Source organism: Gallus gallus, chromosome 22, assembly GCF_016699485.2.
Source record: "Gallus gallus isolate bGalGal1 chromosome 22, bGalGal1.mat.broiler.GRCg7b, whole genome shotgun sequence".
NCBI lineage: Eukaryota > Metazoa > Chordata > Aves > Galliformes > Phasianidae > Gallus > Gallus gallus.
Genome location: NC_052553.1, coordinates 931,701 through 954,501, shown reverse-complemented (window position 1 = coordinate 954,501; position 22,801 = coordinate 931,701). Strand labels below are relative to the sequence as shown.

The window sequence follows — 22,801 nt, the reverse complement described above, 5'->3', positions numbered from 1 at the left end:
CAGTTCCCTGCGTGGGCCCTGGGTCGTTGTGTAGATGTGAATCAATGAAACCACAGGCATCCATGCTGAGAGGATGATCCACGTGGAATGGGAAGTGCTGAAGGTACAGAGGCCAACTGAAATCCCAATGGTTATCCCTATTAGAAACACTGCTTGTGTTAGCCCTGCCAGCATGACTTAGCTCAAGGGAGTTTACACAGAGGTGCTGTCTGCTGGCAGTAGAGGGGCTTTTGGCAGCATATCCTCTTTCTTGAAATAGAGAAGGCCAAGCCGTGCTATGAATTCGGCTCATGCAAATTGTGGCAGAGCTCGTCTGTCTCTTTCTGAGCTCATGGATGGGAAGGGGAAATTATCGGTGGCCTGGGAACACTCATACACAAATTTGTGTCTGTCTTCCTGGTGAGTTGGGTTTGCAGCTGGTGGAATGGAATCCCTTAGCTTTATTCTCCCCATGGGTCTCTCAGCTTCAGTTCGGAGTTGCTTTGTGTAGGTGTGATGCCAGCAAGATGCAATGCTGAAGTTTTAACTCAGGTGAACTTTATGGTGAAGATGAGCCTGTAGGCACACTTGGACTCCACTCTGAAGTGTTTTACTCATTAGACCTCCTCTCATCTCTGTCCTCTCTCCCTCTGGAAGTTATGCATACAGTGAAAACTCATTAGATATCAACACTCCATTCTGTACAGTAGTATTTCCAAGTTCTCTTTTTCTTTCCTTTGATGTTTTGCCCACTAAGATCTAGGACAGTAATTTAAAGCCAGTGGCAAATTCACTTAATTCTTTTGAAAGTGCCTCATGCTTTCAAGTTAGGAATTAGCTGAGTGGTCCCATTTATCAAGGGATGGCTTTGGTGTTGGGTTTTTGCTTTTGTTTCTACACATCTGCTTGAAAAGTTTGTTTCAGAAGTTACTCCTCTCATTTCTTTGTCTGAATGGAAGTTGCAAAGTGGAAGGATTGAAGGGAAAAGGAAGGGTTATTACAGACAGATTTAGTAAAATTCATTTGCAGTTGCATGTGATTGTAAATGAGCATCTGCTTTATTCATAGACCATAAAAATTGAAACATTCAAAATCTGAGGGTTTAAAACCTTCCAGGTATGTGCAGTCATCAAAACTGGAATGCAGGTATCACAACAATCAGAAGGCTGTTGGTACAAACCCCCTGTTTTGCAGTTAATCCTCAGTGCTGAGGTGCCTCTTCTCTTCCAAGTCACTCCAAAATAGAAAGTACAGAGAAGATGTGTAACAATTCTGGTTTTATTGAACTCTTGTGACACCCATAGGCTAAGTTGAATGTAAACCAGACTGGTGCAGTTCAAGCCAGTGACAAAAGTCTTGATTTCTGTGGTCACCTAAGAGATGAAGCAGGGTTATAATGATTGCTCCAAAGTACAAGACTATGATTTGATACATTTTGGGGATCTTTCAAGGCAGGTCCTATGGCTCAGATTTCAAAGAAGTGAAATAAACCTGCAGGGCTTGGAAGATGTGCACCTTAGAATAATGTTGAGCACTCTTTAACACTGTAAGATCTATAGGGCACCTATCCTTTGGTGTCTGGTTCCTGCACCTCACCAGTAGATGAAAAGGAGCAGTCTTGTCTTGCATCCTGCATCTTGGGAAGCTCGCTGCCACAAAAACAGTTGAATGTGTATCTTGGTAAAGGGAGGAAGTAATTAACACACCAGGTAGATGCGTGCTGTGAAGTGAGAGCTGGTGGAAGGTGCAGCTTTGATAGCACTGGGATCTGAGATTTCTCTGTAGTGCAGCAGTAATTACAACATTGGCAGCTGTTGTTGCACCTTTCAAAACTGAGTACCACTCAGATTAAAATGGCATTTTGGTGTCACTGGCTTCTTTTTTCCCTTGTTAACTGAAGGTTAGCTGGCTTGATGAAAGAGCAAGAACTTCTGGCAGCTGGATTTTGAACTACAGAGTCATGGAACACCTGCTAGACCCAACAAGCTGCATTGTCATCTTTGTGCACTTGGATGTGAGTGCCAGGTTGGCTACTCCTGCATGTGCTCATTCCAATGGATGCAGACATGCTATTGCAGTGTTACATCTGCCCGCACTGATCCAGCACTCCATAATGCTCTAACCCATGCTTTGTAGTCTCTCTCCTAGCCGGTGATAGAAAAGTAAGCCCAGAAAAGTCACTGATCATCTGAAAACTGACTCTGAATTCTGTTCAGTATAGCTGGGGGTATTTGTGTGAGTCAGGTCACAGAAGCAGCTGCAGTGGGCTAGCTCTACCCCACCATGCTTACAGAGAAGCAAAACAGCTTATGCTGAGATGACACTATTGCTTGGTATCCAAATAAGCATTATGTTTTGGATGTATATCTGTCCTTGGTTGCAGTATAGATGTACCACAAGAACAGAATCTCCTTTATTTTCAGGCAGCTACTGTGGTTTAAACAATTTACTATAAATAATTGAAGAGAAGATGAGTAATGGGAATTCTGTAGACACAGAAAGGTGGAGGTTATTTCTTCTTTCTTTATGTTTGTATGTCTTTTGCTTCAGCGGTTCTGAATTATCTCAGTTTGTCTGATCTGAAGCTACTAAGAAGCTCTAATTAAAATCCATGGGCTAATTTGTCTTTGGATCTGCCACTTGCTGCAGAGTATTGTTGTGGTATGGAGTGTGGTTTTAGTCGGTGAAGTTGAAAGCTGTAAGAGGCCATTAGATAATCCTGCTGGAACGCTGGTGTAATGCTTGTGAAGCCATTCCTATTCCCATGGGCTGAGGTTGTTAAGTTGGGTTTCTGCAAGGCAGACTTTTAAGAGATTAAACCATTGATCCTGGCATCTGATCCACAGGCTGCGGTGGGGAAAGAAGGGAATATCCCAATGTTGATGATGGTGTGACTGAAGGAGAAAATCTTCCCCAGTCCCAATCTGGCAATGAGACTGTTTGTGCAGGGAAGACTCTGCTAAGCCTTAGATTATTAGTTTTAGCATGCTTTTTATCAATTGTGCATCTAGAATGGCATTTTCCTGAGCTTGGCAGGTGAGCAGCTACCATCGTTTTTTGGATTTGGTTTCTGACAGTCTTAGGATGGAATTCTGAGTGTTAGAAGCGTGTTGAGGACCATGTGAATCCTCTTGCGATCTTACAGTTCTCAAAAGAAAGGAAATAATAGAGAAACAAACGCAGAATTCAGCTTAGGTCATGCCATGTTCTCCTGTGCTGTCAACTAATTTCTCAGCTGACTTTTAGTGCTCATCTTTAAGCTAACTCAGAATGAACGAGTAAAAATCCTTCCAAATGTATTCACGTGCGTGAAGTCAACCTTGAAACAATAAGTGTGCAGCATGTTGGAAGCCCACCTCTAGCTCATGAGATGGTTTACTCTGAAGCCTAATGGTGGCTGATAACAAGAGCATTCCTATCCAAATAATGCCATTACTGGGAGTTGTTTGCATCCAAAGTGCAAAGCATTCACTCAGAACTTTGCAGAATGGAGACTGAATGTCAGTGTCGAGCAATTTAGGAGCAGTCATTTTTTGCATAACAATATGTGTGCCTCTCAGTGTTGAACCACATCTTGTTGGTTTTTTTTTTTTTTTTTTCAAGCTGACATATAAATCTTAATTATGCTATTTTCAATTCTTCAGACACAAATTCCTGGGTAGTTACAAGAAAGTTTTTGCTCCGACATCAAAAAGCCTTTGTTCCCAATAAGAATTAATTCCTTGGGCAGTTCCTTGTTTTTAAATAAAGCCACTGTTTTTTTGGATATATCTTGGCAACGGACAGCATACCAGGCTTCTCCAAATGGGCTTGTCCAGCCTAAATGCTGCTTCTTAACACAGGGTTGGTGCAGCATAAAAGCACATACTTCTGCTTCCATACAGTAGTTTTTGACTCCTCTGTTGAAAGATGTAATGAGATGAAGTCTGGTTATTGCTCCAGCGCTGAATGTGAGTCTTTGTTCAGAGGAAGCAAGGCACAGCCTCTGCTATCAGATAGTGGTGAGGGCAGGCTTCAGAGAAGTGGCATTTGGAAGCTGTTATCGTGTCTTTGTAATGGGTGGAGGGGTGGTTATTTTGAGCCAAGTAAGAGATAACGGATCTTGTAGTGGTTTGTGTTTTCCAGGCCAGTAATCCACATTTCAAATGCGTTTAAGCAAGTTACTCTACTTTGAATTACACACAAAATACTATGCAACAGTTTCTGCCTCCTTCATTTTAGTTTCAGATGCTGTAGCTAAGCTTCCCCTTTAGAAGATTCCTGCAAGTGAGTTATGGTCTTAAGATTAAAAAGGGTCGAGGAATTAATAGTTGCTTTTCATCTTTAATTGCTATCTTCAGATTAATTGCGTATGCTGTTGGGTTTTCTCTGTCCTTGGTTTCTTTGCACATAAAAAAGAACAATTGTTACCCATCCCTGGGGGTGTTCAAGCCCAGGTTGGATGGAGCCCTGGGCAGCCGGGGCTGGTAGCAGATCTGGAGGTTGGTGGCCCTGCCTGTGGCAGAGGATTGAAACTTGATGATCCTTGGGGTCCCTTCCAACCCAAGCCATTCTATGTTTCCAACTACCTGATGTGTGCTGGTGTTACTATCTGCAAGACACGGCTCTTCAAATGAGGCCACGTATGTCTGTAGCACTGGAACTGGCTGCATTGCCACCTTCCTCCAAATGGATGTTGGTGATAGGGGCTGAAGGGAGTGAGCCTGACACTGTTGCACTGAAATATTTGCCAAAACTATGGGAGTAATTGTGCTTTGCCTGGTTTTCCACCCCATGCATGACACTGAGGCTTCTTACTGTTCAGGAATGTGCTGTGATTAATACGGTGCCTTTGTACAATCAGAGGGAGTGACATAACCAAACCTGCTCTTCCCATCCTAACCCAAAGCTGTGCTGGCCCCTATCAAACTCTGTGCCTTCAGAAACTCACTGCTGGCCTTCAGGTGGGGCCCTGGCAATGCTGGAAAGCCCTGGCTGCCTCTGAGGTTTCCTTTGCTCCAGGCAGCCCTTGTTGCTGGTGATGACTGCTGGGTGATGTTCCTGCACCGAGCAGCGTGTCCCAACATCCAGCCCTCTCTCCCAGTTGCACAATACTGGCTGAGCTCTGTTTTGGGGATTTGCCTTCTGCCCTCAAGCATGAAAATTGCTTCTCCTTATCTTCCCCTACATAACTCTGGCTGCTGTCACCGACCATAAAGTTATCAGCTGCCCTCTTCAAACCAATGCCAGCGTTTGCTGCTCTGCCCTTCCCTGTCAGTGCAGTGCAAGGGCTGAACACACAGCTGAAGAGAACAGTTCTTAAACTTACTTTCTGCTAAACAAACTCCTTCACGAGAATGAAATAAAGCCATACGTTGCCTGTAGCACGAAGAATGTGATCATTAAAACCAACCCAATATCTCTTACCTAGATCATCATTTCTTTCTCTGTCTCTTTCTTCAGAATAAATTTAAGACTTCAATGCTGCTTTTCTTCCAGGATAATAAAAGGAACAATTACTGTTCTGAAGTGAATTTCAAAGGACAAAATCTCAGCAAGTTTAGCTTGAAGGGAAAAGACTCATGTTCCGCTATTCCTACAAATTCTGGGGCAGGACTCCCTTATTTCTTCCCTTCTTGCTGCACTGTCAGGTTTTTCTATGCAGGATTTCTATTTTTTCATGCTATGACAATGTTTGTTGTGTGCTGCTTCCTTTCTCTTTCAAGTTGAAAAGGGGTCAGATTAAAAACACACGATGAAGAAGAGGCTAACCAGTTCAAATAGCTGCGGATGGACTGTTCCAGAGGGGTTGGCTTGAAGCAGCAGGAAGCATCAGTTGCAAACAGCAAAACTCCCAGGGAAAATATGCCAACAATTTGTCTTTTATAACCTTGCACATAACTGTTGGGTAGGAGTTTTTATGTACACTGGCCCTCTATTCTTGTTTAATTCGATCTAGCAAAGGGAGATGCTACAAGTCTTGCTTTTCTTTGATGTACAGTGGTGAAAGCGTGTTCATTTGGCTTATAAATGCTGTGTGTTGGGATGGGAAATCTTTCATGGGAAGCAGGGGGAGAGAAGGAGCTGCAGTGGCTCTTCCTCCTGTGGCTGTTGTGTTATCCGAGGTGAAGGGAGCTGTGTTGCTTCTCCCTCTCTTGTGCTCTTGGCTTTTGAATTAACTGTCTGTGCTCCCCAAAGAAAGGCTGGTCTGATGCCCACCCACCTTTCTGCTGGGCACTTGCTGCTGCTCAGACTGCTTTTGTCCAGAGCTGAAGCGGCACTGTATGGAAAAATACAGACTTGCATTTATATAATGTCTGTTTGTCCCCAGAAAACCCAAGACATCTAGAAATCCCGCGTGGGAATCCCTGTATGTATAAGCATGTGTGCATTCCTAAAAAGCGGAGCACAGCCATGAAATCAGAATTCCAAACAGCATTTAAAGGCAGAAAGCGAGACAGCCTGGTTGTAACCACAGGAGGAAACTTCAGAGGACAGAATGCAGTCAGTTGAGTTGTAAATTGGCTGAGGTGCTGTGGTTTAAATGTTCTAACTCTGCCAGTGCTGTAGCATTGTCATTGTCTGTCCATAGGCTTTGATGCTTGGACTCCATCTGGGGAACGACACCTCCTGAGCACTGCAGCATCCCCATCTAGGAAGCCCGAATGGTTTTATTGATGCACGCTGCTTCCTGCTGCACATGGGGGAGATTTGGAGCTGTCCCATCCAGCCCTGCTTAGCAGGAGTGATTTGGCAGGGTTACTGCAGCAGGAGGCAGAGCTGCAGGGAGTTTGCTCTCCTTTGGGCTGGGCGCTGCACTTTTAAGCTGACATCTGCAAATCCTTGCAGAATTATTTGCTGCATCTAGCAGGATGGTTTCTTTTTAACTGAGTTGCATTCAACGTTAACCGGTTCTTCTCTCCAATTAATTTATGACCTCAGCATCTGTCAATACATGCTAGAGCTCAGTGGAATACTCTGAACTCCTCCTGCGTATGTTTGTGTTTGGCTTTGCCCTTCAACATTAAACAGGTTTTTCTGCAAAAATATTGATGGAAGTTTCTACTTTCGGGCCTTTTATGGAGCCTTTCAGTGTCTGAACTGAATATGCAGCTCAGCACTCCGTTCTGATTGTCTTGGCTCACAGCTCTGCTGTGGGGAGGGAGGGGAAACTTGGATGTTGAAGTAGTTAATGCTGTAGGAGCAAAAGTCCAGTAACACACCCGTAACCTTCTGGATGACTGTGTCATAGATTGCACGTTGCACATCATACATACGCCATGTGGATCTCTGCAGGCACTGGAGGGTATGGCCAACGTGAGTCAGGGCCATCATGAGCACACACTGCCCTTGTAGTGTATGAATGACTGTTTGCGATCAGCATTTATTTCAGCTCCTGTAGGGGATTCTCACAGCCTGCCAGCCTCGCCTGGATTATTTATAGCTACGGTACATTAAAGAAAGTTAGCATATGTGAGATAATTTCCGGTGTGGTGAGCCACAGTCGTTTGTTTGTGCTGGATCCTGGCCAGGGAGCAATGCACCTCATCTTAATGGGACTGATAGGCACTTGATGTGAACTTCCTGACTTAGGAGCCCAAGTTCTTGTGTTTAATTTTCAGAGAGTGTTCTTCTCATACAGACCCTCTGCAGGCAGACAAATTTATCCACGGTCCTCTGAAAAAGTTTGCCTGATGGATTTGCCTTGTTAAAAATAAGCACTGTGCATGCTCCACTCATGTTGTTTCTTGGGATAAAGCTTTCTAGAGGCAGTTAGAGATGTAAATACAGTGCATTTGAGAAGGCTCTATTGCTACATTTAAGATGTGGATTTTAGCATCTGTTCTTACACACCACTGTTTTAACTGAATACGTGAGATAATCTCATTATGTTAAAGGAGTGGTCTAATGTGAGTTGATTTATCCATTCATTCAACCACAGCAAAGCGTTTTCCTTGCTGCTTTATGCACCTTTTTACTTGTATTATTGGAAAACAAATTCAGCTTCAGCTTTCTTGCCTTGTCAGGCCTTCAGGAAGCTCTGAGGATGGCTCTGCTTTGCCTGGTGCAAGGAAAGTTCCAGAGACAAGGCGGTTCAGAAGCATGGGCTTCTGGGCTTAATCCTCTTCCTGCTGGAAATCCGATAAGCGTTCAGATCAGCTTTATCTTTGGTGGGGATTAAATTTGCAGAGAATCTCAAGTTTTCATGCTGAGATGGGTTCTTGTCTGGGAAGACCCATTCGTAGCAAACAGCCTGAAGTGTTTGATACAGCACAGTGCCACTTATGCATGTGACAGAATATTTATAGTGTTTTACCTATGCTCATGAGTGCTGTGTCATAGTTAGCCCTGTGAAATGCTAGTAAAAAATGACAATTATCTAATTGATGCAAAGCCTCTGCGTGGGGTAATAGTGACCTTTGGGTGGGTGTCATGGGCCTTTATTCCTACAGGTAAAAGACTGACTTGGGCTGGTGAGAAGTTTCTGAAGCTTGCAGGAACCAATGATAAAACCTGGACATAGATACACTGCACACTCCTCCAGTGTACCATGGATACAGGATAGCTCCCTAACTTTATAGTACCTCTCCAAAATCCTGTCCTGCCTTTGACAGCTGATAAGATACAAGATCTCAGAATCTGATTACCTCAAGGTTTCCTGATGTGTTTTTCAACTCTCTCCCATCTTCTTCCTTTCTAGCAATCTACAATTACGATGCTGTCCAAGATGTGGAGCTCTCCCTGCAGGTCGGCGACACTGTTCACATTTTGGAGATGTATGAAGGTAGGTTGTGAATCACTCCCCGCTACTTTGCAGTAGTTCATAGAATCATAGGATGGCCTGGGTTGAAAAGGACCACAATGATCATCTCCTTCCAACCCCCTGCTATGTGCAGGGTCGCCAACCACCAGACCAGGTTGCCCAGAGCCACATCCAGCCTGGCCTTGAATGCCTCCGGGGATGGAGCATCCACAACCTCCTTGGCAACCTGTTCCAGTGCATCACCACCCTTTGTGTTGTTGAAACAAAATATAACAATTCAGCATTTCTAAAGTGCAAACTTCAGATCAAGGTTTTGAACTTCTGATATATCTTCCGTGCACAAAGCTTGCTGTGTAATGCTTGCTGCATACACTTATTAAAAATACACATCTCTGCTGTTGCTGGTAGAGGTTCGTCAAGGTAAGATTTCACCAGCTGCTCAGGGCAGCACTGTTGGAGAAGGAAATGCTTTCCCTTCTGGCTGTTTGTTCCTGGTTTTACACCACACCTGTTTATCTTAGCTCCTCCTTTTGCGAGGCCCAGTGCCTTGTCACGTGATGAACCAATCCAGCTGAAACAAGAAAAAAATAAGTAGCTTTTAACCCCAATTAGTTCTTTGATCTGAGACAGAGGAGGTGGTAGATGAAAGAATGGAACAAAGCCATTTAATTAAAGAACGATCTAGTACCTACTTCATTTGGAATGTTGTGTCTGCACTCCCCAAAGCCTAAATGCTCCTTCCAAAATAAAAATGTGCTCATTTTCACAAGCAGCATCAGTTTGGAAGAGACTCTTTGTACAAAATTTCTTCAGTATCAATGCTATGACAAGCTGCTCGTTGAGCAGTTTGTTCTCTTTCAGTTTCTCTTTGTGACACTGGAAATGGCCAGCCAGTTCCTCTGTGGCACAGCAGACTATTTTAGTATTTAGACTGATAAGGGTTAAAGTGGGGAGTGTGTCTGGGGCTGGAGGTGGATATAGTGCTTAATAAAACTAACTTAGGAGCTGCTTTTGTCAGTAGAAACTGCTGTAGTGAAAAGGATGCGTCTTGCATGATCCAAAATGTTGGAGTATTTTATTCCTTTGTTTTTTATAGGAAGGCTGTTGCTTGATCCTATTGCTTGGTCTGTAATAAGCTGTTCGACAGGAGTGATGTTCAAGAATAGGAAATGAATGCATCCCTTTTTTACCTGAAATGTCCCACTTTGAAACTTCAGCCTGAGAGGACTGATTTGTAAATCGCTGGGGAAAGTAAATGCGTTGGGGTTGTTTTCATATGCTGAGCCATCAGTGTGGCATCCTGGCTTGTGGCTGAGGACTTAGAAATTCCTGCAGAACTACTGAGTTCTTTTCCTGGAAACGTGAGCCAAAAATTCAAGCCACACGTTTGTGAACTCAATGGAAAAAGTATAGATTGTCTCTGCGATGGTGGCTCTGCTCTGGGACTAGTCTGATCTCCCATAGATATAATTCATCTTAAAAACTGAGCATGAAGTCTGCTTGGGAGGAAACTCTTCTGACTTACTGTCTCTTTTGCTTTGTTTCCAGATATTTGTAGGTTGTGTTTTTAAGAATTAGTGTTCTTAAAAGGATACTTCCCTATTTCTTCTTAGGTTAACGATACCTACTTGGAAACAGCTCCAGTGTAATAAAAGTGGGTTTTTGTTTCTGTAATTGCCGTTCTTATCTGGATACACAAGTCTCAATTAAAATAAAGTTCCCTTTAATCAATGTGTTGGCTTTGCAAGAAAGGCTCAGGGATGCCTCACTCAGTTCTTCTTTCAGGTGTAAGTCATCCGTGCAGCTCTTGGAGCGTTCTGCAGGGAATTAAGTGGGTCAGGGTTGTCCAAAGGCTCTTGTGTAATGGTAGCAGTGACTTGGAAAATCTTACTCCTTCCTATTGTTCCCTGGGTCAGACTGCACAGGAGCATCTTTGTGAGTTAGCAGAGGGCTGTTGTACTACAGTTCCCTTCCTGCTCTGTTGTCTAGAAAATTCTTCCATTTTTCCTCCTGCTTGAAGTCAGAATGTTTCTGTGTTCACTGAAGGCTGGCTGAGCATGAAACAGCTTTGACTTGAGAGCTCTGTATCTTCTGCATCTGGGGTTTTGGCTGCCTCTGGCCTTGAAGAATTGGATTTAAGAAGTACAGAGTTTGTTCCTAATAGCGAGGCTGCAGGGTTGAGGCTCACGCTCAGTTTTGTGTTAGCAAATGTTATCTGACTCCCTGCTGACCAAACAGGTTCAAGACATAACAGTGCTGCAGCTAGGCTGCTGGAGGAGCTGGGTGAGAAGCTAAGAGCAATAAAGTGAATTAAAGTCATGGGTGTAGTTCATGGTGCAGACCTCTGTGCCAAGTAAAACTGTGATGTTTTTCCTTCTTTCCCTGGATAGCTGTCTGGTTGCAGGAGGGCAAGAGATCTTCGTACAAAATGACTCCTTCCTCTTGACAATAAGATAAATACCACTTATCCTATTGTTTGCTAAGTATTGCAAGATTGGGCTCCTGCTGCAGAATCCAGGAGGAGAAGGAAACTTGCTGCCTTCAGAGCTTTGAAGACTTCTTCATTGCAGACTTCACTTTCTCTGGAAGTCCACCCTCGAGTGGTGGTGAGCTGTGGAGGGTACATTTCTGATCAGGGTTAAATTTTCCCTAATCTGCAATATGTATTCTTACGTTTTTGCAAGCAGTGGGAAATAGCCACATCATGGATAGAAGGAAATGTGTGCTCGCATGCTGTGATTCAAACCAGCTTCTTCTCCCTGATGCAAATAAGTTTGCATTGAATGTGTTCCTGGTTTTGGTCTTTGTTCCTCTGACTGCAGTCAGCAAACGAAGCAATCCCTTATTTTATTTCAGTACCATTCAGCTGTGTTTGCGGTGGTTTTGAGATATATGATCTGGGGCATCACTGCTATAACCTGCAGTTGTCTAAACAACGGTGATTTGAAAAGTTGAATACTTTTGTTCATCCTTTCTGAATTTATTTTCTTTACATGTTGCATAAAAAAGTGAAAGGTCCTGTGTTTGTTTGATTACTTACCGTGTCTTTATGGCATTTATTTACAAGAGTCAGTCACCTATCCTTACTTTCTTAATTACTCTGGCTTAAGAGAGTGTTGCAGTAGCTGAAATTTGCAATGCCATCTTCAGCTCAAAAGTCAGTCTCCATTTTGCTCACCTGCTTGGAGAATGTAGGCAGGAGGAACTCAATGATAGTCTGTCATTCCTCTGCAGGTATAGGCAGGTATTTCTCTTTAAAAGTCACTGCCAAAAGCTTCTGTTCTTCTTAAAATGAAGGATAAGGTTATTGAAAACTGAGCAGAACTGCAGGAAAAAATGCATTACATGCTTGCTTGAAGGAGTTCTGCATGATGATATATGATGTGCTGTTTATGCAATGATTGCTAAATGTTTTACAGGAATATAGTTAATGCCAGGAGGCCATTTCAAATGAGGAAGCTGTGATGTGAAAGGGCTGAGAAACGATGTCAATTGGAATTGAAATCACTGGTAAAAGGGGTTAAATTCCCTGGGCTTTGTATTACACCCTAAAGAAGTTGTACTAGACCTTTCAAGTAACTGCCACATAGATAAAAATAGAGCATAAATCTCCTCATCCCTAATCCAGTACCTTATCTATTGGTCCATGATCAGTGTATTACCTTCATCCTGTGGAAGGAATGGAATTTCTTCTTTCCTCCCCATTTATATGGGAATATTGGGGATTGTGTAATCAAGCTGATTGACCTTATTACTGCTAGAGGAAGGGGCCAAATGTATGTCTTTAACATCAAAACAAGCAAGAAAACAAACAGAAAACCCCTTAAATGCTACTTCATGGGTGAGAACTCTTGGATCCATGACTCTAAATGGAACCTTCTTTGCTTAAATAAATGTATATATATTTTAAAGGCATCTTCTTTGCCTTTTAAATCCCCTTGCCTTTTTGATGTTCCCTATGCCAGTTGGCTGATGGAAATCATCATGGATAGGTGATGTTGTCTATCACTCTATCACTTCAGATAGCTCTGAACACTATGATCTGTAACCATCATGTTTTCCGAGGGGTAGGACTGGTGTTTTCAGTTTCCTAAGGCTCTACCTGCATTCAGAGGAATCAAAAAGGGGTGCACCAAGAGCATGGCTAACAGGCTTGGGGTTGCTGAGTGTCTTGACTTTCAGAGTGCAGGTTTGCATCCTGTACTGGAACAGTACAGGGCACGTTCTGTCTGCACATCAGCTTTTCAAACAGAGTAGATTCTTCTTCAGAGATGTTTAGTGCTCTTATTTCCAGTGCATTAACTTCAGTTTCCAATCACCTTCAGTCTGCCTGTTGGAGATAGCCCAAGAGGCATCCACCAATGGCAGGAGTGCTTGATCATATGCAGCTCTGACGTAGCCAAGGCAAATGACAAAAGTGAGGGTGGAAGAAGAGTGGAAGTGACTTCCCACAGCCACACTTCTCTTCTGTCTGCTCATAAAGCAAGGCTTGCTGGAGGGCAAGAGAAGGAAATACAGCAGTTCTATCACACACTTGCATTTCAGTGACCTTGAAATCAAACTGGTCTAATGCTGAAGAGGCAAATGATGTACCTCTGGAAGCAGCTTATCTAATAGAATGTTCTTTCAAGTCTCCCTTTGATGAAAGACCTTGTTCTGTGACCCAGTCTAAAGAACCTATAGAACATGAAGCTCGCTTACATCTGTGTGGTGATGATTTGGGTGAAAATGTCCTTCATTAGGAAGAAAACTTGACAGGTGATGGAGTTGTGCTTGTGACTCTGCTGCATACATGCTTCAACTGGGAGCTGTCTGTCCATAGCTGTATTTGCCCCTGTGCTCATCTGTCAGATGCTGCAAGCAGTAATTCTGTGTTGGGAATCTATAAGCTTTGCAGAACAAGGATTGCCACTCCTAAAATCTATAGCACAGGGTGGCCTGATGTTGTGTTCAGCCCAATCAGCGTAACTCAAATAGAGGATGTCAGTTGGTGCAGCCTTCTGTCTATGGACCAAGCTTCCTACACACAACAGCAGTGTCTGCTCATTAGCAGATCTCAAGTGAACAAGATCAAGAGATTAATGCTGCAGGATTGCAGTGAGAATGACAATGTATGCTTAACTGCTACAGGTAGGAAAAGACTGTTTTTGTTTCTCTTTGACAGGCTGGTACCGAGGATACACGCTCCGCAATAAATCAAAGAAGGTATGACCTCACTTCTCAGTGACTGATATTAATTTTGCACCTCACCAGACCCCATCCAGTGCTGTGATCGGCTGTGCTGCTGCTATATTTCTGTTGTAATAGTATTCACATCTCCTGATCAATATCCCCTTTTCCTCTGCAGTAGAAGTAAATGCCCTTGAGGTGAACATTTCAGACCTATTAATGGAGTACTTCCCCAATGTAGGCATGCATAATGTGGTTTGAAGTAGGGAAGTTCAGTGTTGTATATCTGCGTATACTAGCATATTGCTTTATTTTTACAGTCTTGAACATTAACACATCCAGCATTAACTGTATGATCTGGTTAACTATATGATGGTGAGATTAGGATTTTGATTTGACTTAGAAAATATTCCAAAAATAATACACCTGTGGATCTCAACCAGACTGCTTGAGGTTTGCAAAATCGGCCTGAACAGTGCATGGAATCTGTTTTCCCATAGGAGTCCTGCCACCTCACGTGTGGTGACATCCTTCACAGTCTCCATTTTTCAGCCCCAAAGGGGAATGAATGCTCTTAGAAGGGTCATTTCTGTTACAGCTTGGGACTGGTGAATTCCTACAAATGCTGTCATGTGCTGTGAGCTTTCCTAGGGAACCACAAGTCCACTCCCGCAGTGTTCTGTAGCAAGCACATAGGGTACAACTGATAGTCTGCAAGACCTCACAGTGTTTTGCACAGGAAGATAAGTATCAATACAGTGAAGCAACAAATTAGCTGGGGAGCTAACATCAAATACAAGGCTTAAACACTGACAGAGTTCTCCTGTGATGCCCTGTCTGACCTAACACCTTTCTGTTGTGGGTAAACAGTAGATATCATGGTTACTGCTCTGCTGCTTGTGCTCATACCCCCTTCCCCTGCTTTTATGTTGAATGAGCTTATGTCATATGTTGGAGTGTGATCTGTTGGTTTCTTTTACTTATTCTATTTATTTATTTTTAGGGCATTTTCCCAGAAACGTATATCCATTTAAAAGAGGCAACCGTGAAGGACCGCGGGTAGGTTGGAGCTTCTTGAGACGTGCCAATGAGAGCAGAACCAAAGGGATACCATTTCATTTTATTGTAGTTTTAAAACAATACATTTAAAAAGAAAACAGAAACTCCAGTCGTCGTTGTCTTGAGTGTTGTTGCTAGACTTCTTGTGCTAGGCTTCTGGAGCTGCATAACTTTTTTTTTTTCAGAGCAGGGTACATCCCAAAACAACTGTGGGCAGAGAGGCAAGAGAATACTGTTTGCAAAAATAAAGGAGGTCTGTTAGACAAGTTAGTAGCAAGACAGGACAGACAAGTTACACTGAGGCCCTCTGGGGACTCTTGCAAATCATAACGTGTTCCTGCTCACAGCCAAGGAGCCAGCAGGAGTGTGGATTCCTTCCTGTCTTGGAAAGCATTGTAGGAAGTGACTCCTCATTTGATTCTTACAATGGATTCTGTGATCATTACAGTGTGAGGAAAACAGCAGTTGCAATAGGAAGAGATTTTAGAAAGTACTGTCTTTTTTCCTTAAGTAAATGTGGCCAAGTTACCATTGGAGGCAGGGATTGCTGAGAACTTCTGTCCATTTAGCACTGAGTTGCTGGAATGAATCCATTGAGCATAACAAGACAGAAAGAAATTGGAATCATTTTTGTGTTAAAAGTGGATAATGATGAACCAATGAGAAGCAGTTGAACAATGTAGAAACTGTGGCATCATGAGTAAATTGTATGGAAATCTAGGCTGCTTCTCTACTTATGTGTTTACCACTGAAGGATGTTTTATGGCTGGGTACGGATCTTAATTATAACACCCTTTTTCTGTTTTCTCCATCTTTAGACAACATGAAACAGTGATTCCGGGTGAATTGCCACTTGGGCAAGAACTTACTTCCACCCTGAGGGAGTGGGCAGTTATCTGGCACAAGTTATATGTGGTAAGTCTGTTTCAGTGGCTGGTATTTGGTGGAGGAAGTGGAAGAGGGGCTGCTCCATTCAGGTTGAGATGCAGACAGCTTACAAGTCTTTTAAAGGCTCTTATTTCCGTCTGTGCAGCTGGAACTTGTGTGTCCATCTCTGCTCTTAAGAAAGGCTGAAAATGTTCAGCCCTCCTCTAGACAAGATCTACGAGCACAGAGGGAATGGAGCTTTAATCCATGCTACAAAGCGTTCACTGTACATAAATAATGGGGTGATGATGCAGCACTGATGAAGACTTGACTCTCAGCACTGACCCGGCACAAGTCACACTCAGCACTGTGTCAGCTGGTTGGGATTGTGTATGTGAGTCACAGTTCACTACCTGAATAAAGGTTCCTGCCTTGCATTGTTCTGTATGAGAGCAGAATGTCTCAGTGAAGTTGGGTGAGAAACCATCATGTTGTTTTAACAACGTTTAACGAGTAGAAACTCTGTTTTTCTAGATATAGTGTAAATACTGAATGGAATGGCTCATCCTTGCCATGGAGTGCCTATGGGTCAAAAAGTCAAGGGATGAGAAGTGAGCTATGGTGGTGAGCTGTTTAGTGGCCTGGCCACGTGATAAAATTATTATGGAAAAGTCAGGCCAAGGTAATGCATGGATTTGGTAGTTTTGTTAAGATAGGTGAAATTCTTGCACAGAGGAACACAGCTGATGTTCACAATGACTTGCTGTCTGTCAAAGGTGATTATTAAGGCGTACTAAGAAGAGTCAAACAATTTTTCTTTGGTCAGTAATGAGTTCAGCCTGCATCGTACTATGTGCTCTGAGACACTAATTAAGATGAGAGAATTACTTTAAATTAGCTCTAACCATTCAGTGTATCCAGAACAGTCTTTCCTATTGAAAATGTTAGAGGGCCGCAATTACACTTTGTTTGTGGGCTATGAAACCACAAAAATTCGTTCCACCCTCTTAATTTAATGAGAAAGTGTATGTGACATTATTACTATATGAAAACAGACTTTTGATCCTGGCTTTATTTAGAGGGTTGTGTTTTTTTTAATGCATTTCTTGTTTCGGAATCTATTTTTCCTAAGAGCAGAAATCTTTCACGTTCCTGTGCTTAACCAACAAAAGTCTTAAAATAGCCTCGGAAAATGTTGTGGTTTGAAATGGATTTATTTTATTTTCCCTTGCAATATGTATTAAAAGAAAGAAGAACAGAAAAACAGGACACCACTGAAGGAGGAAGGGGATATTTGAGGAGAGAAAGGAAATACAGAGGATTTCTTTATTTGGCAGCGCTTAATTTCCCTTTAATTTCTTTGTTTTTCTGCAGATGTTGTACCATTAGGAATATCTCTATTGCAAATAAATACAGAAATGGGTGGGAGCTTTTAGCTTGGTCTGGTTAATAGCAGTTAACAAATGTAAACAGCCAGGGAGATAACTCAGGTTAAGCTAAATGCCAAATTGAGGCCTACTCTGAATTTCTCTTAAAGCTCACCCAAGATGCCATCTCTTTAGGTGACTTTGGCTGCAAGTTAACAGTGCACTTTTATTCTTTGTTTCCTAAATACACCTGCTGTATCTTCCCTTTATCAACTGTAGGCTAACCCAGCTCCCCCCCAGCATCTTCACCTTCACCCAACTCCAATGGAAGATGGCTCCCAGTTTGTAGCTCCCTTTGGGTTTATGTTCTGAGTGGGGAAACTTTGTGTTGTTTCATCTTTCCTTGTCTTTACAGAACGGGGCAGTAACTTCAGTGAGCCTCTGTCAGGTGTGTGTGAGCTGTTGGGGCTCATAGTTAAACATTAACGGCTCTGATACCACACACTGCCATTAGTCAGCTGCTAGTGACTGTCCCAGCAGCACACAATTGGCCAGTTCCCACTAGCTGTTGGTAGAAAAAAGCCCCACTCTTAACAACCACTTTGGAGCTGCATAACCATAAACTTTGTCCCAGTAGACCAGAGCTGATGTAAGTTGATTTGTGGCACTTTCCTTCTGAAAATGAGCTGCCCTTGATGCTCGATGTGGGTCAGAATTGTTGTAGTGCTCAGCTAACTGAGTGGTGGCGAGTGAGGACAAGGCCTGACTTCCTTCTTCTGTCTGATAGCTGACGCTTTGGAAAGCTTAATTACTTAGCTGGGCATGTTCTGCTGCAAATACGGTTATCACATCACTATCCACTTTGTAATTACACTGTCAGCCTTGGAATCTGAAGCTCAATGAAGGAGGTGTGCCAGTGGGGTAGCTAATTCTTAAGAGCATGGAACCAGTTAATAGCATAAAAAATATTTTCATTAATCAAATGTGATGACAGTAGAAATGGGAGAAGGAAACTTAATAACGCAGGTTTCGATGTCCTTTTAGACACTTTATGATTACAGATGCTGCACTGATAACAAAGGATGAATGGCAAAGTCAAATGGATACTGGGTAGGATTGGGCAGATGGTGGTATCTGGGGAGCCTCCTTCAGTCACATGGCCTTATTGCATTATTTGGATATCTCTGGCTTGGTGGGTTCTGAGCAGCCACTGTTTGACCAATTGTAGAACTTCCAGAAACCTCTGTTGCCATTCTGCCTTTGCTAGTGCTTAAAAGCATTGTGTGATTCAAGACTGCATTACACCGAGTTCTGTGCAAATGCAAACAAAAACAAGTGCTCTGAAGAGCAGATAATCTTCACCCTTATTTGCTGATAGGCTCCAGTCAGGGAGATTATTGTGTTTCGACAGAGCTACTCTGGTTTCCATGAGACTCTTGTCTGGAGGTCAGGCATGGGCACAGCAATCCACATGTGGTTAGTGTAAGGTACGAGATGAACCTTGAAATATTGTATGGATTCTGGCAGCGTGTCTCAAATACTGCTGCATTTTGTTGCTGTTCGTTTTTTATGCATAATAACTGGATTGAATTGTTCTTTAGGCTGTAGAAGGTGTGAGGACAAAGCTTATGTGGGCTTCAGTGTCATCACTATTTATGTTTTGGTGTCACTGTTAGACTTCTACAGGTAAAGAGTCTTAATATCTGAATAGGTGAAACAAATGGTAGGCATGCATAAAAAATGTCAGGCAATGTCACGCTTTCTGAGAGTGACAGAACCCAAATCTTGAGGCACTTAAATCTTGGCAGTGCAAAGTGCTGGAGAGTTTTCCCCATGGTTTAATCCTGTTGTGTTACATGATGCCTTTTTCTCAGATATTTTTAATTAAATGCAACTTGTATGGTGGATTCAGATGAGTACATCTCAGGAAGTTACCTGGGGTCATAATTTTCAGGTTATTATTAGCTTGAAATGGTCCCTTTTCTTCCTGTAGGATAACAAAACAACGCAGTTTCGTCATGTCCAACAGCTGACTTACAGCCTGATAGAGTGGAGATCACAGATACTATCTGGGACTCTTCCCAAAGATGAGCTGGCTGAACTCAAGAAGAAAGTCACTGCTAAAATTGACTATGGCAACAGGTAAACTCCAAACTACATGCAGAGGGCAGGGGAGCATCCCAGATCCCACTGCAGGCTCTGGAACTGTGTTTTGAGGATGGATGTAAGTGGCTATTAATGCAAAATGATGTAAAGAAGCACACAAGAGGAACACTGAATCAGGCTTTATGTTTTGCCTTGGAAAGGAGGTGATTACAGCTTTCTGTTCCCATCAGAACGTGACTAATCTGACAGGTGGGCATTTGGCAGTTGGTTTTTCATATGCCAGCGTTCTCTTTAAATTTGGCAGCAAAGCTTACCTGTCTTAATTCTGCAGAAATGCTGGCACATGCTTGCATTTCCCATGGAGCACAATTTGTGCCTGGCTGACTGGAGCCAGGATTTGGATGCTGGTTGTGAACTAAACTGCTTTATCAGCAACTGAGTAATACAATCCTATAGGCCACCAAAACTGTATCTTTCATTGGTTTATACAGAATAGGGATTGTCTCCAATACTCATTTATCTACCTGTCAGTCTTGATTCAGGTCAAATAAGTCAATTAAGAAGAAAGCTTATGGCGAAGAATAATAATTAGCCACAACCCATGAGCTTCGTAGAAATACCTACCATTTTATATTAAATACATTTAAGTGAGAACAAGGAAGATGTCATCTTAGCTTAGATGTCATCTACATGGCTAATTATTTTTCCCTTTAATGAGAAAACTGGGTAATGAGGGATGAGGAAGCTCTGTTTCTGGGTTGGAAAACCATTAATGTGATTATTAGAAGGAATAGTGTCAATGAATATTGGCTGCCTGGAGCAGCCCACAGCTCGATCTGTCATTTGTGCTCTCTCAGTCACCTTTGCTTCTTACATATTGTGTTGCTGCTTTTGTACTCTGATTTGCATGCTGCTCAGGATCCTGGGTTTGGACCTGGTTGTACGAGATGACAATGGGAACATCTTGGACCCAGATGAAACCAGCACAATCTCTCTTTTCAAGGCCCATGAAACTGCATCCAAAAGGATTGATGAAAGAATCCAGGAAGAAAAGGTACATCTCTTGCTGCTGGCTTTACCCTCCTCAAAGAACTAGTACCTGCTGTATTTGTACATTCTTCTTAGGGATATCATGCTACTTTGGCAGCAGACCTAAATGTTTTATGTTGTCTTTAATAGGAGTACTGTTTTTCTTCTTTGCAGTCCCTGCAACAGAATTTGGAACTCCGAGGGCAGCCAGTATTTAACACAACACACACATACAGCCTCTATGTAAACTTCAAGAATTTCGTCTGTAATATTGGAGAAGATGCAGAGCTGTTAATGAGCCTCTATGACCCTGACCTCTCCAAATTCATCAGGTAGAGTGCTGGGGTTCTTTGTATATGCATGAGCAATTTAGATGTTCTGAAGAAGCCAATGCAAGTTAGAAAGCAAGAGTCAGCAAAGAAGTGTTTTCAGTTCTGTTGGTTGCTGCTCCAGTAGTGATTTGGAAGGGGGGTTATTTAATTTCAGCTAAGAAGTGAAGATCATGAGCACTTGCACTCTGCTTCTTAAAGCTGGGTGTTTCTATGATACAGTAGTGAAATCCCAGATGGTCTCTTCTTTAATTTTCCTATTGTTTTCACTGATTTGAGGCATTTGATTCATTGCTTTCCTTTTAATGATGTATACACATGTTGTTTTCTGTCAAATTAGTGCAAGTTCACACTTAAAAGCTGGCTATCTTGTACCAGTCAGGAAGATACGAAGAATAAGGAGTTGTTTAGGTGTCAGGCACCGTCTGTCTCCATCACTGAAGTTATCGGGTGTGGACGTGCAGTCATTTACAAGAGAAACTAACTGGGAATACCCATTCCCCCTATGCCTGCCTTCTGCCTTCAGTGAAATCAGCCTCTTCAGAATCATTCTGGCATAGAATATTTTGGCAGAGCTTTTCAAATCCTCCTAAAAGATCAAAATACTCTTGGATAATAGGAGTGTCAGATGTTGATTTTTGCTTTGTGTGCTTCATTTGCAGTGAAAATTACCTTGTTCGTTGGGGCAGTAATGGGATGCCTAAGGAAATTGAGAAGCTAAATAACCTTCAAGCAGTCTTTACTGTAAGTTGTTGTATTTACATCCTGGAGATTCTTCCCCATGCTGCAGACATTGGGGTTTGGGATTCTTGCCCTTTCTTGCCTCTCTGCTTCTAGTGGAAGTGGCAATTTAGGTTGGTTTTATGGGCACTTAATGTCTCATGAGAGGCCTCAGAGGAATGCTCCTGGAAAATATATTTTTAAGAGTAGATTTCCTTTTAAATGTGTACAGTCTGACAAAACAAAAAGCCTTTTGCTCTCTGTCTTCTTCTCCCCCATTTATAAAACACATTGATGTAACTTTATTGTAAATAACTTGCAGGATTTAAGTAGTTCGGATTTGATAAGGCCGAAAATCAGCTTGGTGTGTCAGATTGTGAGAGTGGGGCATATGGAGCTGAAAGATGGGAAGAAACACACGTGTGGACTCCGGAGACCCTTTGGTGTGGCAGGTATGGCAAATTCAGACACAGGAGAGAGGAGCACGGTCCAGTGGTTGGGAGGGTGAATTAGAAAACATAGGCTGTATGCCAGCAAAGTCTGCTAACCCCTTCATGTCAGCATCTCTTGAGGATGGAGGTTATGATGCTGTGCTGTTTGATTCTCCTTTGAGATCTCCTAGTCTTCACATACATGAAGGTGGCATACTGTCAGTGCTTGCTTTTTTGTTTGTCTCCATCTAAATAGATAACATACTGCTGTCAGTACAGTGGACTTCTCAGATCTTTGAAAAAGAGGGATTTGCTCCTCACAACTAATAGGATAAAGATGGATTTTTGCAAAGGAGCTTTGGTGAATGAGACGTCCAGTTCCTGTTCAGTTACTGTGATCGCTTGTGAAGAGCCTTGCTTGAGAGCTGTGGGGAAAACAATCTCAAAATAATCAGCATTTGAAACCTCAATGTTTGGAGGGTTTTTTTTTTTTGCCTTGAAATGCCTGAATCCCACCTGTGGTGGTTGTTTTTTTTTTATCATAGAGAATATTCACATTCACTCCCGTGTGCTGACTTAAGCATCAATAAAAATATGCCTGTTAAAAATGTAGAATGATGAGAGTGGCCTTCTGCATTGCTGTCATGAGTGGCATTGGACCAAAACAAGCAGCTATTGTTTCCATTCTGACAGGGAGAGCTCTCTCTGTATTCTCTTTGACCACTTGGCAGAACTGTGTGTTGGATTTGTGTCGTTACAGTGATGGACATAACAGATATCATACATGGGAAGGTGGACGATGAGGAAAAGCAACATTTTATTCCATTTCAGCAGTAAGTATTATGCTTTGGAGTTCATCACGTATCTGGCTCGTTTAGGGCACTTGTCCTTCAGAGAAGGACAAATTTGTATGGGAGCCTGGCAGCTTACCAAGGTCTCTACAAATAGATTAGCTAATGGCAGTAGTCAGCTTTTTGAAGGAAAAGATTTTTGTCAGTCCTC

At 42.6% G+C, this 22,801-nt stretch overlaps 1 protein-coding gene across 4 annotated transcripts in view; it reads left to right on the top strand.

The window, feature by feature from the left end:
* The window catches only part of DOCK5 (dedicator of cytokinesis 5), a 112,262-nt gene that overhangs the window by 44,601 nt on the left and 44,860 nt on the right, over window positions 1–22,801 (top strand). For all 4 annotated transcript variants that reach the window (XM_040651614.2, XM_046903398.1, XM_417678.7 and 1 more), the window contains 10 exons: window positions 8,660–8,743; window positions 13,887–13,927; window positions 14,895–14,950; window positions 15,769–15,865; window positions 19,178–19,326; window positions 20,209–20,344; window positions 20,494–20,651; window positions 21,311–21,392; window positions 21,691–21,820; window positions 22,560–22,632. In XM_040651614.2, the coding sequence (XP_040507548.1) occupies window positions 8,734–8,743; window positions 13,887–13,927; window positions 14,895–14,950; window positions 15,769–15,865; window positions 19,178–19,326; window positions 20,209–20,344; window positions 20,494–20,651; window positions 21,311–21,392; window positions 21,691–21,820; window positions 22,560–22,632 (932 nt within the window). In that variant the 5' untranslated portion in view covers window positions 8,660–8,733. The remainder of the gene's footprint in view (window positions 1–8,659; window positions 8,744–13,886; window positions 13,928–14,894; window positions 14,951–15,768; window positions 15,866–19,177; window positions 19,327–20,208; window positions 20,345–20,493; window positions 20,652–21,310; window positions 21,393–21,690; window positions 21,821–22,559; window positions 22,633–22,801) is intronic.